Here is a 19,209-nt window from a genome sequence, read left to right as displayed (position 1 = left end):
TTTTCGCACCCTGAGATACACTGTGTTAATTTGCCTTTTATATCCAATTTAAATAAGGTTAGTAAGCCTCCCTTGGCTCTACCTGCAGCACTACTAATTGCAGAAATGCAAAAGTGACTGTAGCCGTCCAATGAGAAGCTATTCACTTGGTCCCATGTCTCTTGTAGGGCAATGATGTCAAAAGATTTTAGTGTAATTAGCCAAACAACATTTCCAACTTTGTTCTTAATACCAGCAATGTTCCATGTGGCAATTTTGAAGGAAGATGTGGGTGGCTGTGCTGTACTCCCCAAATCGATAGGCAGTCAATCATTTTCCTCTAGTGAGGATAAAGGGGTATAGCGATTGTATAGTGGTAAGGCCTGATCAAAATGAGTATGCTTGTTAGCCAGCTGGTAACAGTAAGGGTCCCCATTTTTTTGATGTTGAAAAACATTTGGAACACAACCAGCAACCCCCCTTCTGTAACCATTTGGTGGATACTTATGCTGGTGTGGTGGTGGGCGTTGGGTGTTACCCAAATGATTGTAGAAAAACCCAAGGGGTCTAGCACATACAGAGTTTTCCACTATGGGTAGAGAGGCTGCTCTGAGGAGGACTGTCACCACATGTTGAGGGTGCTTAAAGTTTACAATGATAAAATCCCCACTCGAGTTCTTTCTAGCATTGCCAATCCAGCTGACTCTTCGGGTGGAGATTATGTCATTTGAAAAGGCAAACGGAAAATCACAATTCCTATTTAGCCATGCTAGTGTTTTATTTTTTAAAGCGGCATGGGTTGCTATGCCGGAATCAGGCAGACAGGAATCGACCTCTGGGACATTTGTTAATACCACTGTGTATGGAACACACTCCGGTGGGAGGATACCGGTATTTTTTCTCTTAGACCTACTTCTCCCACCGTTTTCTCCCCCCACTGTAGTGTTCTGGCTGCCATTATTTGGTGGGGGAGGTTGTACTAATGGTTGTACTAGTGGAGCTCCCACAGATGGTAAGTTAGAAGATGGGGTTATCTGTGTTCGTGTGGCTGATAGGTTTTTTGCGGTGACCGTTGGCCCTTTACCCCCTGCACTAGCAGAAGCTACAGCCACTAATACGTTGTTGCGAGTAGGAGGAGTCTTGTGTGTGTGAATCCGGGTCATATGAGAATCTAGGAGGCCCCCTAATCTAGAGACCTCTTGGGTGACCTGCTCTAACTTTGCCACTAGAGGTCTAATCATTGCTTCTAGTTTTGACTCAATGATAGTTGCCAGGAGGTCTATATGGGCAGGGTGCAAATTTTTAGACTCAGCATTGTATGTGGGTTCTGGTGTACTTCCACTACTAGTTGATGTGGTGCCCATCTTTTTCGACTTCCGACCCACCACCCATTTAACAGGAGCCTTCCTACATGCCCGCACAACTCTTCGAACAGGATATTGGACTGGTGAAGGCCTTGGGGTGGGTGTCTGACTGGGGGCAGGGTCGATTATAACCTCCCGCTCTTCCGATGTCACCACGATGCATACATCATTAGTGTCAGTATCATTAGGGTCTTCCAGGCAACTATCTGACTGAGGCAACGGAGTAGAGGGTGGTCTCAACCTTGTAGGTGAAGTATCTGGGCTTACCTTGTTTAATGAGAGTCGCCTTTCTTGATTGATTTTATTTACCACCTTCAGAAGATAATTATCCATTGTCCTAGTCTCGTTTGTGGTAGAAGGTTTTGTTGATCTGAGCTTTGACATGGTAATGGACCAAAGATACTATACACAGGTAAAATTGAACGATAATGTCTCACCCAGTATGTGTTAGAGTTCAATAATGATGATAAGGACCAAGAAACAAAAACAGATAAAATCGATACAAGGTATAATGTCTTACAGTTAATCCAGGATCCAATGAGAAAGAGCCAAAGTCCGTGGCCCAGCCCAGCCTCTTCTGGCCTCTGATGGCCGCAGACGGCCCCGCCCTTGTCCCGGGCTTCTCCCGGGCACGCCCGCGTGCATCCCGCGGGACGAGGAACCAAGGGAGCCTTTATGCGCCTCCAGGCGCTTCCTGGCCGCGTCAGCATCAGCGGCGTCCTTGCCGCGCTGGGGCTGCTGGGGATTGTAGTGCCCAGAGGCCCGGCGGAGCCAAGCCCGGCCGGACCACGAGCGGAGCTAAGCCCGGCCCAATGAACACCACACCGGAGGACAGGAAACACAGTGGAGCCAAGCCCGGCCGTCAGCAGCTCTCCAGGTCAGCTGTACACGGCTCCCCCCGGACTCCACACCAAGGGAGCCTTTATGCGCCTCCAGGCGCTTCCTGGTCGCGTCAGCGGGGTCCTTGCCAGGCTGGGGCTGCTGGGGATTGTAGTGCCCAGAGGCCCGGCGGAGCCAAGCCCGGCCCAATGAACACCACACCGGAGGACAGGAAACACAGCGGAGCCAAGCCCGGCCGTCAGCAGCTCTCCAGGTCAGCTGTACACGGCTCCCCCTGGACTCCACACCAAGGGAGCCTTTGTGCGCCTCCAGGCGCTTCCTGGTCGCGTCAGCGGCGTCCTTGCCGCGCTGGGGCTGATGGGGATTGTAGTGCCCAGAGGCCCGGCGGAGCCAAGCCCGGCCGGACCACAAGCGGAGCCAAGCCCGGCCCAATGAACACCACACCGGAGCACAGGAAACACAGCGGAGCCAAGCCCGGCCGTCAGCAGCTCTCCAGGTCAGCTGTACACGGCTCACTGACTCATATCTGTGTTCTGTTATGCTTTTTGAAGGGCCACTATGTGGGTCGGCTTCATATAGCGGGTCACATGGAGGGGTGTTCTTGTTTCTGCAGGTCTTATTCTTCTTTGAATTTACATTGTAGACTACAGGTTGTCTTTCTTTGAGACCTTAAGTGGGTCTACGACCTATTGAATAGGTTTTTCTGTTATCTCTGCTGAAGGGCTCCTTGATCAAGAGATCTTTTCTCAATGGTCTTTCTTTCGCAAACGAGATCATTCACCCGTGTAACCTGCTCCTAGGGGCACATGCGGTAGGCATATTGCCATTCTTTTTACTAATTTGCTAACCTTTATCCTGTGGCTTGTTGTCCCCTTGGGGAAGGTAGTGTACAGTTTGTTGAGATGCCACTACCGGCGCATCGTTGGTCTCTCCTGATTTTCTCAGGGAACACCCTTTATGTTAAAGGATTTTCCACTGGACAAGTGGATCGTGTGTTAGGGTCTGTACTCAGCAATCCACGTCTGGGCCTGACCAGTGATTTCCATTGGGACATCTTTTTCTCTTGAGTCTCCCTTTTCTTTCTTTGACCTTTCTCGTCTTTCTTTAGCAGGTTACAGAGTATTATTTCCTCTATTGTTTTCGACCTGCTGATCTCCTTTATTGGTGGTCTATTCCACATTCTTTATCTGTATGGTCATGCACAAGAGTCTCAGATTCTCTATCTCTTTCTTTTTCCAACCAATCTCGTGTCCTTGTTCCGACTCTTTCTGTCAGGTCCTCAGTACAATTGTTGCATATATGAAATATAGTTTTCATTGCTGTCTCTATTTTTCATAAACAACAAGTGATGGACCGAATGTGGATCAATGTCACACATTCCCCCAGTCAAAAGATCTGGGTCAAAATCCATCGTTTTTTTGCACTCCACACCACCCTGGGTTAGACAATGGCGATATGCAAATCAGCTCTGACCCTGTTGCCCCATGGGAACAGTCCAGTCCGAACTACAAAAGCCATGTCCTTCCCAGAACGGAATCAAGCATCCGAGGACCGGACCGGTTTCGAGGTAACACCTCTCATCAGCCCGGCTAGCTTGACTCCAAGTGGTGTGGAGTGACTGGGACCCACGTCTGGGCATCCCCAGCGCACTTAGGGCGGCAATTGCAAAAACAACAAGTGATGGACCGAATGTGGATCAATGTCACACATTCCCCCAGTCAAAAGATCTGGGTCAAAATCCATCGTTTTTTTGCACTCCACACCACCCTGGGTTAGACAATGGCGATATGCAAATCAGCTCTGACCCTGTTGCCCCGTGGGAACAGTCCAGTCCGAACTACAAAAGCCATGTCCTTCCCAGAACGGAATCAAGCATCCGAGGATCCCAGGCACTCCACACCACTGGAGTCAAGCTAGCCGGGCTGATGAGAGGTGTTACCTCGAAACCGGTCCGGTCCTCGGATGCTTGATTCCGTTCTGGGAAGGACATGGCTTTTGTAGTTCGGACTGGACTGTTCCCATGGGGCACAGGGTCAGAGCTGATTTGCATATCGCCATTGTCTAACCCAGGGTGGTGTGGAGTGCAAAAAAACGATGGATTTTGACCCAGATCTTTTGACTGGGTTGAATGTGTGACATTGATCCTCATTCGGTCCATCACCTGTTGTTTTTGCAAACTCGCTATAAGTGTACTGGGGATGCCCAGACGTGGGTCCCAGGCACTCCACACCACTGGAGTCAAGCTAGCCGGGCTGATGAGAGGTGTTACCTCGAAACCGGTCCAGTCCTCGGATGCTTGATTCCGTTCTGGGAAGGACATGGCTTTTGTAGTTCGGACTGGACTGTTCCCATGGGGCACAGGGTCAGAGCTGATTTGCATATCGCCATTGTCTAACCCAGGGTGGTGTGGAGTGCAAAAAAACGATGGATTAGGACCCAGATCTTTTGACTGGGTTGAATGTGTGACATTGATCCTCATTCGGTCCATCACCTGTTGTTTTTGCAAACTCGCTATAAGTGTACTGGGGATGCCCAGACGTGGGTCCCAGGCACTCCACACCACTGGAGTCAAGCTAGCCGGGCTGATGAGAGGTGTTACCTCGAAACCGGTCCGGTCCTCGGATGCTTGATTCCGTTCTGGGAAGGACATGGCTTTTGTAGTTCGGACTGGACTGTTCCCATGGGGCACAGGGTCAGAGCTGATTTGCATATCGCCATTGTCTAACCCAGGGTGGTGTGGAGTGCAAAAAAACGATGGATTAGGACCCAGATCTTTTGACTGGGTTGAATGTGTGACATTGATCCTCATTCGGTCCATCACCTGTTGTTTTTGCAAAGTCTCTATTTTTCATGGCATCAAGGTGTTTTCTCTTCTCTCGCCATGTTCCTTATGTAGGTTAATGACTTCATCCATCTGCATATGGATTTTTACTATTTTTAGGTCTCGACTATTCTATCCCACAGGGATAAATAGAGGAGAGTAATGGAGTTGAAACAAACTCTCCGTTCCTCCCAAAGCATGTTGTCTACTGAAGCGTGAAGCTTCACCAGGCGCGCGCCTGGCCTGCTCATTCCCTCCCACTCCCGCTTGCTCCCCTGCTCCCCCTCCCCCACCGCCCACGCCTCGCACCAGACTACCATTTGTTGCACGCATCAGACTTTCACGGCCCGCATTTTTTTCACTTTCACGGCAAACAGCTTGCCCATTTGATGCGCCTCTAACAGCTACAGCTGTGCCAGCCTCCAACTTGCCCCCTTTCCCTCCTCCCCTACAGCAGCAGATCAGCAGCGTGAACTACCGCTGCAGATTTAAATTTATTTTCTGTTTACTTCCCTTCGCTCCCCCCACGCATGTATACTTTCCGTTCTTCAATGTTTTCAGGAATGTGTGAGTTAAAGTGCAGTGTTTTGTTTGTTTCCGCCTGGGGCATACTTTGCACATGGTGCTTTAAATGACGTGCTTTTGTTTGTATTGCTTCTTCTCCAGCCTTCATTGGATGCAATTTTTACAAACAATGTTAATTTTAAAGCAAAACTTTAATCATGGTTACTCTATTTAAAAAAAAAACGGGGGAGGTAAACGTGTTATGTTATACATTTCTGAACATAAAATAAAGCCCCATAACTTATCAGTTGTGTGCCCGTCCTCCTCCATCTGGCTGCGCTCCATGCAGCATCAGCAGACCTGCGTCTACCATCAGCTATTCCTCCCCAGCCTATGTTTCTGAGAGTCTGGGTTCCTCTGTCGAAATCTACCAGTAATTTATCTTGAATGGTTGTTGAGCGCACGGGAAGATACATTTATTATTTATCTGCATGGTAACCTTACTCCATCACAGCAAAATACAACTGGAAGCCCTGGTACATGAAATCTACCCTTGTGCTGTACTACCACTGTACAAGCACTCGTTCTCTCTTCTCTTTTCTCTGTCAACATTTCTCCTCCTTCAGGGTATCTTTCTATTCCATTGCTCTCCTCAAATACTAACTAGCTCTGTCTTTGTCGCACATTTATTTATTTGCCCCTACACAGACACTTTTACCTTGCTGTTTCATTCTCTATCTCTGACCTCAGTACCTCTATATATATTACATTATACTGATTTCGCACTCTGTCCACACAGTTTATGAGATATGCCCCTTACCACAAATTCAGTCTGACCTCAGAATATTTCTTAAACAACGAGGGGTTGGGCAATATCTACGCCCAAACAGCACCACCACAGCATCACTCAACACCGCCACAGCATTACTCAGCACACAACAATATCGCTCAGGAGGGCCACCACAGCATCACTCAGCAACACCACAGCGTCTCTCAGCAACACTCAGTTACACCACCGCATCACTCAGCACCATCACAGGATAACTCAGCAACAACACATCATCACTCAGGGCCATGAATGCATCACTCAGCACCACCACAGGATCACTCAGGATCACTCAGCACCACCACAGCACCACCACAGCATCACTCAGCACCACCACAGCATCACTCAGCACCACCTCAGCATCACTCAGCAACACCACATCTTCACTCAGCAACACCACAGCATCACTCAGCAACACCACAGCACCACTCAGCAACACTACAGCTTCACTCAGCACCACAACAGCATCACTCAGCACCACCACAGCATCACTCAGCACCACCACAGTATCATTCAGCAACACCACTTCATCACTTAGGGCCAAGAATGCATCACTCAACACCACCACAGGATAACTCAGCACCACCACAGGATCACTCATCACCACCACAGCAACACTCAGCACCACCACAGCATCACTCAGCACCACCACAGCATCACTCAGCACCACCACAGCATCACTCAGCACCACCACAGCACCACTCAGCGCCACCACAGCATCACTCAGCGCCACCACAGCATCACTCAGCGCCACCACAGCATCACTCAGCGTCACCACAGCATCACTCAGCACCACCACAGTATCACTTAGCACCACCACAGTATCACTCAGCAACACCACATCATCACTAAGGGCCAAGAATGCATCTTTCAGCGCCACCACAGCATCACTCAGCACAACCACTCAGCGTAACCACAGCATCACTCAGTGGAACCACAGCATCACCACAGCATCACTGGTTCAAATAGGTTCTCTCAATGTTTCAAGCTTTATTACAAATGTCACAAAAAGATGTTATTATTTCACTTCTGTTCTTGTTTACTACTGGTTGCTAACCACTGGTTCCCTCTTTAGGCTTCCTTTCCTGTAAGGTTGGTTGTTCTTTCACAGACGGTTCTGTTTGGTTGTGCTATACGATGTTGTATAGCCTTGTCTTCAGGACTTTGTTATTGCCATCAGTGTCACTTTTGGAGTTCCTTTCTTCATTAGGTAATTTTTTTTCCACCTTTGTGGTGATTTTCGCTTCTTTTTTCTGCTGTTGTGTCAATTCTTTGGATACACTGCGTTTGTCATATTATGCACAGGACTCGGTCCTAGCACTTGCTTTTCCTTTTATTTAGGGCTTACAAGTCTTTGCCCTTCTCTTTCATTCAATTTTGATGATTCCTGCTTTTTGTGGAACTTTTGTTCCTCTAATGAATATATACTGTTTTTATTTCACTTGCCTCTCCTTTCGATTGGCTTTTTTATTGTTGCTTCAAAATGTTGAACCTTGTGTATTATGCAGCTTTTCCCTATGGGAATGTCTTTTGTTACTTTTCATTGGCTTCTACTTTGTCAGATAGCCTTCACTGTTCCAATAGTCTCGGCCTTCCAATAGTTGTTCTTTACTTTGGCCAATTTTAGGCCAGTTCACACTTGTATTCTTTATCACAAGTTTTTTGTTCCTGTTGTTTTCTTTCAAGGTATGACTTACCAGCCTTTTTCAGGTTTCTAATCAGCTAGCATCATTTCTTAATACTTTGCAGGTTTTTCTTTTGTTAAGGGGTGTGATCCCCTCTCTCTCTTTCCTTCTATTTTTTGGTACTATGTTGCGCAGTCCCATACTTCTTATGATCATGAACGTCAGCGTGATGCTGCATTTGTTCTTTCATGGAGATATTTTTATGTATCACTGTATTATCTACTATTGGTATGGCAATGCTCTCTGGACATGAGTTTGTCTTATATATATGTCTGTATCTCTCTGTTTATATATCTATACGTCTTTTCATAACACAGTGTCCATGCCAGCTGTTTGAGATAGTTTTCGAAAAAGTTTTGTATGCATTTCCCTTGTTTCTCCACCCCTCTGTGGTTCTCCCTGTTGGGTGTTTCCAGCGGCGTTCCTCTGTCTGGAGTTCTCCCAGGAGAAGACTTGGTTTTTGTTTTCTCCTCATGCATTTGTAGGGGAAGCAAGCCTCATGCTTCCTCTATTGTACATGTGTTCGTGATTTCTTCTCTGTGTTTTCAACCCAGATAGTCTCAATTGCTGTTGGTACGCAGAGCTTTGGTCTGTTAAGGTTCCTGTGGCCCTGGTCTTCCTGGCTTCTGCTATTCATGACTCCAATTGACACCTTGGGTCTAGGAAATATGTTGAATCATATTGATTAGTGTCATTTGACACATTGTTTTTCCATTGCTATGGGTGTCATTTACCTATGCTTCCACATCTCTCTTATTTCCACGTTGCTTATGGGGAGGTGTATTGTCCTTCCTATCTGATTTTCTCACTCCACTGGTCTTTTCTGTCTTTCAGTAGACCGGTTGGTTTTGCGTGCAGCTTTTTTGTTAAGGTCTGTTCACAGACTCACCTCAAGGAGTGGTTTTGCTATGGTATCTAATTCTAAGGTAAGGAATCTGCGGTTAGATGTCTCTATTAGATGGACAATGTACTTACCTTCAGTAACACCTTATCTGGTAGAGACATAGTCTAGCCGTAGATTCCTTACTACCCACCTATCTTCCCCGTTCTGCAAACTGTTTTCTTCTTACCAACATCTGTCTCTTGAATTTATTTTATAGTAAATTACCACATGTGGGGGTTGATTTATTATATGGTATGTTACCACTTGTAGTGGTTAATTTAAAGATGTATCTATTTTTCTGGCACACGGTTTCCATAGCCAGTTTCTATGGTTGCTCTGCGTTTTGGCGTGGAAATTATTCTCAGAAGAAACTGACATCAGAGTGTCGGGGAATGGCTTATATGGACTCCGTTGACGTCGCGTTCGGAAGACGACGTTGCTACGGAGTCCCTTGACGCCCTCAACCGAAGCGCAGAGGTTCTGCTGGAAAAAGTTTCCAGATCCAGTTTGGGGCCTGGAGAGAATTCTAAGGTAAGGCATCTGCAGGTAGACAATGTACAAGAAAATGCCAGAACATGGTGCTATGCCAGATTTGACAGCACCGCACTCCATCATTTTCTAACTGCAGGGATGCCATGTATTTACAAAAATACAGCACACCCCTGTGTTTCCCCGAGCACTTGCGCAAAAAGGCTGCCTAGCACCAGCGCAGGCACCCTGCCGCCATGCAGTAAGGGCGCCTGCGCTGCAGGGGCGATTGTTTATGGTTAGGAAGGGACGGACACCTTCTTGCAAATATGTTTATGTGCAGGAAGGGACGCCTTCCTGCATTTAAACAATCAGTGATGGTGATTTGCGCTCTGCAGCACGCATAGAAAGAGCAAAAAACGAGTTGAATTCAATAATTTCTTCTCGTATCGCCATTCTAAGACCAAGTATTTACCAGACCTTCGTTTTTGGCACATCCCCAGCCTTGTAAATCTGGCGTAGCATCAAAACGCAATGGGTGTTGTGGTGAAAAACGCACAGCAACACCCATTGCACACCTCTGTGCCACAGCGGACTGTGGTGGAAAGGGGCATATTTACAAGGTGGCGTTTGTTAGACGGACCGGGAGGGTCGGCCGAGATTACGGGGAGGGGTCTCCAGGGAGAGCCGTCTCCAACGACTGTACAGACAAGTAACTTCCCCCCCACAGACGGACACCACACAAGATTGAAGGTTAACGAGACTTTATATGCAATTCTTAGGTTACGTTGGTATGATACAAGGAGGTCTGGACTCAGGGGTCCCCTCGATTCTAGTCTTTGGTTGAGGAAAGGGGTAGCGGGACAGTCTTAGTTACCAATGAGTACAAAATAGCTCTCAATCCTCGAGCTCGGCGTTCTAGATGATCGGGCCGTGGAGGAGCCAAGCAGGTCCCGAGTTGGATGAAGGAAGGACGACGGTCCGCGGCGGAGCCTGCAGGTCCCGGTGAAAGATGACGGTTACAACGGTCCGCGGCCACGCCAGCAGATCCCGACGACGATGAAGGATGAAGGTTACGACGGCTGTGGCAGCGCCAACAGGCAGGACGATGGTGCACAGGACAGAGCTATGGCAGCGCCAGTAGTCCGTCCAGGATGAGTTCCTCTTTACGTCTCTCGACTCCAAGATACAACTGCCTTCCTGCTCTGGAGCTGCCCCAGTTATAGGGCTGGTGTGCTTTGATGTCCGGACCCTCGCACTTGGAGGTCGGGAGGTCCGGGATGAGGGAGTCCAGACACCCAGCAGGGGGGTGGAGCCAGCGCCTGGGGAGGCGATGGGCGAGCGGCACTTGGCGGGGGAGAGCCATCGGCACCTCTTTCTCCCATTGACTTGCCAAGTAGCCCGCTCACCTCCTGGGTGGAGGGTGGTGCCGGAATGTCTGAGGCCGGGCTAGGCCCCGGGTTGAGGTCGATCGGGGGCCAGGCGGCCTCGTGGTGAAGTGTCCAAGATGGCGGCCCGGGCTGGGCGCGTGGGCCGGCAGTGGATCGGATCCACGAGGTTAACGTGCTCGGGGGCAGGGGTCCCTGAGGGGACGGAGGACGTGCAATGGGGGTGTGTGGTACTTGCGTGACCGGGCTCGGGCCGGGTTGAGCCGGGGGAGAGCGGCCCTTCGTGTGGCCTGTCCAACAGCGTTAAACCACGTTAAGTGGCTTAGCATCATCTTGTAAATATGGTGAATGGTGCAACGGCTCCGAAGCGTCAAAAAAAGTGACGCTTCGATGGCATAAGGGGCTTGTAAATATGCCCCTATGTCTCTACCAGATAAGGCGTTACCGAAGGTAAGTAACTTGTCCTTTAAAACCAAACTGAGAGCAGTAAGGCCCTATTATCCCTGAATGCATAAGTACCCGAGCACCTTTTATGTTTCTGTGTCCCTTAAGAACAGATTTCGCTGTACAGGTGGTGGCTACAGGAATCGGCAGAAAGGAGTGTACAAACAGTGGATCACTGTATGCTTCCCAGTGTCCCTCGTGTGATGTGCTATTTTTTTTTTCATTAGAATAGAAAATCCAGAGATGGCTTCCACCTCTGCACTCTCAGGCGTTCGCATGAATTCCTATCTCATGAACAATAATAAGGCAGGATTATAGCACACACCCATGAACCTGGTAGGGGAAGGCTAGGATTTGCTTTTAGTCCTGTGTTCTTGAAACACTTTTGCTTTGCAGTTTTCTTTTTCCCACAAGTTATTTAATAAAGCTTTGCGAAAGTGTTCTGAAATTACGTCATAGTTCAATAACCTAGCGCAAATTAAGTACATGTATGTGAACAACTTCAAGAAAAAAATCAATGAAAAGATGCTTTAATTAACAATTGTGTGCCTATCTTTATAGCATGAACACTGCACGTTAAATATTTTCAATTTGCCATTATTTCCAACTTCGAGATTAGCATTTCTGAGATGTAGCTATTTGTGCGAGCTTTTGTTCTCTAGCAGCCTTGTGTTTAGCTGTGTTCATGTCCATGCCATAGCTTGCCTTTCCCTCAGTTCCAACTTGAAGTCAGTGTCCTGACTGACCTGAGATAAGATGGCCTTTTAAAACCCTTTGGGGCAGGTTTACAATAACTGGCGCATCCCCAGGGATGCGCCAGTTATTGTGCGCCGCAGCTTCGTCACCCATGGTGCGCCGCATTGTAAATGCGGCGCACCATGGGGCAAAAACGGCACAGATGCCTCATGCATCTGTGCCGTAAAGGCGGCGCATTGCTGGAGTTGCGTCGCAAGCGCGACGCAGCTCCAGCAAGGCTTGTGGGGCCCAATCTGTCCAATGCTGCATCAAGCCTTACGCCTGCTTCAAGCAGGCGCAGGGTTTTGACGCAGCATTGGCCTAAAAGTTACTGAGTGAAATCTTGTAGATTTCACTCAGCCACTTTTAGGAAGCGTTCCTGCGCAGGAACGCCCCTCCTGCACCGGAACGCCTCCTTATGGCGCAGGGCTTTACAACGTGACACATCTCCCAGATGCGTCACGTTGTAAATAACCCGCACCATGGCGCATCTTTTGTGCCGCCGCTGCATCACAAAAGTGACGCAACAGCGGCATAAAAGAGGCGCAAGGGGCTTGTAAATCTGCCCCATAGTGTTTGTCTATGAGTTTAAAAGCTCAGTCCATAGCTGTACTGTTGGGTAACCCCTGGGAGACGGTTTATCCTCTAAACTCAAAAGAGGGGAAATTATCTCACACGCGCTACCAGCAGCAAAATAATTAATACTCACTCAGTGGGGCTCCCACAGTTACATGTTTATGCAGTAGCGGCCACTCATACTGTGAAGTCGGTGCGAGGGGGAACGTAAACCAAAAAAACAATAGTAAATAAAGAAAATTGCACTCACCTTGCTCCGACAGCCGCCTCCTTGCTCCTGATCCTCGCGTACTGCGGGAAGTGCTGCAGACTGCGCATGTGAGCAGCGCTTGCCTCGGTTCTGCGCTCAGACCTAGACTTAAAGCCTGGGTAGATTTCTCCACTCAGCTGTACAACACAGATAGGTGGGAAAAGGCATGGCAGTGCCCACCATTCCTCCCTAGTGCTACAGCACAGTGTGGGTGGTCACGCCCCTCCCTCGGCAGAAGTCACAGCCAGCGGGACGAAAAATAAAATGTGAATAAAAATTTTCTATTATAGGTTTATTTTTTTCATTTGTCCCTGCTGGCTTTCAGCAGGGGGGGCGACGCTCCTCCGCTGTAACGGAAGAGCCGCCCCTGTGTTTATGAGATGTAGCCTCAGAAATTGTGGTGGACTTTGATCAAAGAAAAGATGGTCAAAACATCACAAGGAAGGGGAAAAAAGTAAACACAGAGGGGCAGATTTACAGGCCCCTTGCGCCTCTTTTATGCCGCCGTTGCGTCACTTTTGTGACGCAGCGGCGGCGCAAAAGATGCGCCATGGTGCGGGGTATTAACAACGTGTCGCATCTGGGAGATGCGTCACGTTGTAAAGCCCTGCGCCAGAAGGAGGTGTTCAGTCACTTTGGGGCCCATAGTGCGTCAAAACCATGTGCCTGCTTGAAGCAGGTGTAAGGATTGACGCAGCATTAATAAGATAGGGCCCCCAGAGCATTGCTGGAACTGCATCGCGCTTGCAACTCAACTCCAGCAATTAGCCGCCTTTACGGCACAGATGCGTCACGCATCTGTGCTTTTTTTCCCCATGGTGCGACCCATTGTAAATGCGGCGCATCAATGGTGGCGGAGGCATGGCGCACCATAAGTGGCGCATCCCTGCTGATATGCAGGGATGTGTCACTTATTGTAAATCTGCCCCTGAATCCTCCTGCTAGAGTGTCTGGGTAAAGAATATAAAGATCTGCAGAGCCCTATGAGGCCACACATCTTGCAAATTCTTCACAGTTCTAACGTCCCTCTATTATGCCATGAAAGGAGAAGCGAACTCATTCTAGGGAAGAGCAAGAGAGAGAGATCTACATACGTCTGTAGACAGGGATAGCAGTAGATGTGGGAATGTAACAGGACCCACACGAGGGGACTGCTATGGGGTGTTGTAGTACCCCAGATTATTGGGATCACGCCTGTTAGATTCCATATGTCCCAAAAGGAAACTATCACTATTTCAGAGAAAGGGTAGACTGCCAGGTGTCTTATATGCCCCTCCTTAGGAGTTAGGCTTGAGTTCATGTGAGTGTTTAGAGTCAGGCAAGCCTGTCAGAGACTCTCTCATGATCTATGCAGGTGGAGTACACAGAGACAGAGCCGTCCTGCAATCCAAGATCAGTGCTCACACATTATTTTACACCACATGATTATTTATTATACACTATTCATCTACAAATGGCGTGTGTTAGAATGATGTGGAATATTCTTTGTAGTGTATCATTTGTATGACACTTACTACCTCTATATGTAGTGCTGTAGCTCTTATACACATGGAGAGCAAGCTACACCGTCTAGAGTGTGTGGCTGGGAGGATGTTGTTTTTGTATTGATCATATATAGGGAAGTGTTGTACGGTTTTGCATGAAGACTGCCGAGGTGTGGTTATCCTTGCTATTGGTTGCAGCATCTGGTGGGGTGATGGGTGAGGTATGTAAGAGATAGATGCACAACTTTTAATTATAATAAGGACTAAGAAAAACCAAAGGAAATGATGGACGGAGCTTTGACAATACAATCCCTCACCCCCAGTCAACTGATCTGGGTTTAATCCATCACCGTTCTTTAGCCCACTCTGCCACCCCAGTTCAGACATGGCCATATGCAAATGAGTCTGACCCTGTGCCTCATGGGAACAGTCCAGCCCGCCCTGCCAAGCCATGCCTTCCCTGGACCGGAAACAAGCTACCGAGGACTAGCCATCTTAACCACAGGGGCAATGGGATTCTGATGCCCGAATAGAACACCAAAACGTGGTAATCTGAGACGGCTCAGTAATCCAGACAGAGGCATGCGCCAGGCAGATATGTTGCGAATGAGGAAAAGGATACTAAAAGGGCAAGAATGGGAATTGGTGGCAAAAACAGTAGGCACGCACCATTGTATTTTATTTCTTTATTTTATATGGTCTTCTGCTGAAGAAATGCACCCCATGAAGCAGGAAGGATGTGGAAGAGCAACCAAGGCAGGCAACCTGAGCAGAAACTACACAACATTTCAAAGGGATGGTTTCCACATATTCCTGCTAGGCCTAAGGAAGCCAAAGTCTAAGCAGGTGTTGAGGCCCCAAGCCCCTCTCAGGCTGTTTCAGACTCTCACAGAGCAGAAGCATTTAGACGAGCATAGTCAGCACATATCTCAGACCCCAGCTCGAAGGGCGCCCTGCAGGTGCAAGGGTGAGACAAGCACTTGGTTGGTTGCTGTGTTGCCCTGCTGTCTTCACCCCTCCATGGACGCCCAATTCTTTTCTGGCTTCCAGAGACCCTTGTTCTTTCTGTTTTACAAAAGGAGGCATTCTTCTGATATTCTAGAATTTCCTCCCAGAACAACTTCAACTTTCACTATTAAAAGTATTGAATGAAAGTTCAGTGTACAAGAAAAGACAATGGAGTGTAAAGCAACTCAACCACCTTCTATTATTTCGATTATGACAGCAGCATGGCACCAATTTGGCAGTTCTCAATGTGCTCAATCTTATAAATAGCTCAGCAATTATTATATACACTAGACAAAGGTTAGTTATGCCCCAACCATATTTCATCACACATCCGTATCCTATTGGTCTAGCCTTACCTAAAATATAACCAGATGTCCTACAGCACAGTTGTGGTAACTTATGAAAATAAGCAAAAGCCTCCCCACGCGCCACTGCCATTCGGCCTGGAGTCATGAGCCTACATTTCAACATTCGCTTTCCCAATCAATCCGTGCTTCTAACTCTGGTCTCTACAGCAGTATCTTAGATGCTTCTCTTTTCTTCTGCATGGTGTTTTGTTTAGCTGCTGATGCTCGGCATCTTGCACATGATATTGAACATTGCTTTTTGTTCAAAATATATAGTTATACAAGGAAGCTTATAGCTACTTTTCTTTCATCTTCCTGCAACAAGAAACATCCAATGTCCTGTCACCTTGTAGCCATTTTCCAACTCTCGGGCACTTGGCCAGTGCCTGCAGCAGAGGATGGACATGTTCCTTCTCTGTCTTGTTTGTGTGAGTTTAAGAAAAGCCCGGCCACGAAGCACACAGTAGGTGCATTATTCACATACGCTAGCCTGCTTGCTGAGTTCTGCCCTTGCACCACACCCTCTGGCACTTCGAAAGCACATACAGTGACTATGTCAACATACAACCAGGTCTGGATTGTATGTAAAGGGACAAAAAAGAAGCCTCGCTACACACATGCGGGGGAGTAGGGATGGGACGTGGAATTGGACAAGTTAAGGGACATATCTGTTTTCAAATGGAAACTGTAAATGACAATGAAATTGTATTGAAGCCTAAAGGCAGGGTTTTACAGCTTCCAAAGATGTGATCTGAGGGAAGTCGTTGTGAGTGTCTACTATCAGTATTATCAGATGTTTGTCATACATTAACAGTATCCTCTGTCTTTGCAGATGTCCAGCCTCTCCCAGCAAGTGACTCAACTCAGCAAGGACCTGAATGAGATGCTGCAGCTGATGCGGCCGGTGCTGATGACCCAGGGGTACAGCATCCCTTCTCCTGCCACCAGCTTCATTGGCCCAAGTCTCAACAACACCTACAGCAACAGTAGCGGCTTCAGCAGCGGCTTGCAGTTCCAAACACCGGCCACCAGCATCACCGAGCACACATCCGCTGGCCAGACACAGGTCGAGTGCTTGCAACCAACCACCTGGTCTGATGGGTACTCGCTCACCCTCTTGCCACAGACGGTCATGACCGAGCCTCCTACTCACACACCGAGGAAAGATGTACACTCAACACTGTCGCTGGACTCCTTCCTGAGACATCAGTGCCAGCATCCTGTGGGGAACAGAGGTTGTGGCTCACCCAACATGACCCAATCCCAGTCCTCATACCACACGTACTTGCCACAGACACCGATCACCCACCTGAGCGTGGCACCACAAAGTCCCTCCTCACCTGTGATGGCACAACACCTACAACTATGCCAACAGCCTGAGGCCAAGCAAGGCAATGCCAACCCTTCCCTGGTGCGACCATTCTGCCACACCTCAGACTCATCAGACTCTTTGCAGGAGAAGGTGGCAGACCTCCTGGGCACAGGGACAGGGGCAAGAGACTTCAAGGAATGCTCCTCCTCATCCTATACGTCTTTGGAACTGGTCCGGAGCTCCTCCGGGGACTCACAGGGCGATATAATCCGCTTCATTGACGATGAGGGCACCAATGTTTGAAGAGAGACCGTGAGCATGGAAGCTATCACTGTGGCAGGGTTATGGCCTATCAGTCAAACCGAGATCTAAGGAGAGCCAAGGAATCAGGAGACCGAAGCCACCTAAGGCGCTAATCTGTGGTCATGCTTTGCACCAGGCAAACAGATTTCATGCACTGCTCCTCAAAGAGCACAAGCCTAGCACATTGGGTACCACAAGGCATCCGTTACACGCAAAATAACATGGATCCAGTCTGACTGCCCCGCGCATGCAAGCGGCACCAACCTGTTCCCTGGGATCCGTGAGGTGCCTTCCTTGAGCACAGGTCCTTGAACCCTCTTGAAATAGGGTTTCATTTTCATATTTGCAGTGGGGGACTTGACTTTAGGGTTGGTGCCAATACCCTATTTAATAATATGCTGGCCGAGTGTTTATGGAAAACACCAAAGATATATATGGGTGCTCCTTGTTCCCTATAGGAACGGGGTGCAGGAGAGGGGCCAACGAACCCCACCCGGGATGTAGTCTGAGGTATCACTCTCCGGCCCTTAAGTGTTGTAGGTATGGAAGTTGCACCACCTAGAAACCCCTTATTTCAAGCCTAATGTCCTACTGCACAGCCCTCGCCCGCACACTTCAAGGAACAGTGACCTCCTTTGAAGAGGATAATGGTGACTATGGGTTTTCTTTCACGAGGATGGCTGGACGCGTCCACATGCACCGAGCACAAGGAGAGGGGCGTGCAAAGAAATCTATGCTGACGAAAGAATGTGTAGCAAATATGACTTGTAGTCTATTTTTATTTATTATTTATATCCATTATTGCGTTTTAGGTTTCCAGCCAAGGGTCTGCTAAGAGGAGGAAGTTATTTTATTATTTTATAAATTATTTTGGCGAACGAGATGAACGGAACAAAGGAGGGATGGTTTTTATCTGCAGTTGGACGAGCTCCTCGAAGCATGGAACGCACTTATAGATATTTTTCTCAGCATGATCTTTATTTTATTAGAAATAAATTAATAAATGAGCCAAAAATATCCACGAAAATGTTCAGGCGAAAGCGTGAGAAAGAGAATGAACGAGAGTTTGTCTTCTGCTTTAAAAAAAACCACAGCTGGTTGGGGAAACAATTTTTGAGATTAAAAGGACATTATTTTTCTACATTTGTTACTTGAAAAGAAAACAAAGGCTTTATAATAATTCATCGTTTTCTCCTTTTTTTGGTTTGCAATACGACACTCATTATGTTTACTGAAGATAGGGGGAAATACAAGCGATATGTTCAAAGCATGTCAAAAAACGCATGATACTTTTAGGGGGTTGGGGTGTTTAGCTGGGGTTCATCCGGCTTTGTCATTTAATAAACCAGCTTTAATAAAGATAATGCATTTGAAAATAGAAAAGTCTCCGTGTGCCCAGCTGCATAACTCCAACTACACTGTCCTCTGAAACTGTCAAAGAAAAAAACACTGTATTGTATACATACCTGGTGGGAAAACTGTGGTGGCGCCGCCCCCTGCACACCTGACACCAAATATGCATTCTACTACCGGCCTCACACGCCAGATCAAAAAAGATACAACGCTACAACCAACTCTGCACACCCGGCTAGACATCCACAGCACCTTCTGCCTTCCCTTCTCCGTACACTTCCAACGATCAACCCCAAAACTAAACGCCACACAGATCACACGAGCCCGACGTGCAGACCTAGACACACAATACACTGTATGCCCAATGAACGTACAGCTGCAAGACTCCTATCTGGACACCAGGCCACAGAACTGCAGTGCCTGCTGTCTGCACACCTGATCATAACAAGCATTTACAATGCAATGGTTTTGCCTTTGTTAAAGTTAGAGCTATTGGCATTGCTCTTGACATTATTTTTATGTATGTGTTTTTTTAAAACATAAATAAATGGCATTGTCATTTACAATGCAACTAGCTTTATCTCTCGCAAATGACACACACAAACACCCACACAGAGCCCCCCCACACACACACAGAGC

The 19,209-nt window shown here is 47.9% G+C and overlaps 1 protein-coding gene across 1 annotated transcript in view; it reads left to right on the top strand.

The window, feature by feature from the left end:
- LOC147730710 (voltage-gated delayed rectifier potassium channel KCNH8-like) overlaps positions 1–18,583 on the top strand; it is a 1,657,143-nt gene extending 1,638,560 nt beyond the window's left edge. Inside the window, exon 15 of the mRNA XM_086955502.1 lies at positions 16,435–18,583. Within this exon, the coding sequence (XP_086811628.1) occupies positions 16,435–17,217 (783 nt within the window). The 3' untranslated portion in view covers positions 17,218–18,583. The remainder of the gene's footprint in view (positions 1–16,434) is intronic.
- Positions 18,584–19,209: the final 626 nt, after the last annotated feature.

This window comes from Lissotriton vulgaris, chromosome 2_1 (assembly GCF_964263255.1).
Source record: "Lissotriton vulgaris chromosome 2_1, aLisVul1.2, whole genome shotgun sequence".
NCBI lineage: Eukaryota > Metazoa > Chordata > Amphibia > Caudata > Salamandridae > Lissotriton > Lissotriton vulgaris.
The sequence above is the reverse complement of the archived record's forward strand: the minus strand, read 5'-3'. Positions and strand labels throughout refer to the sequence as shown.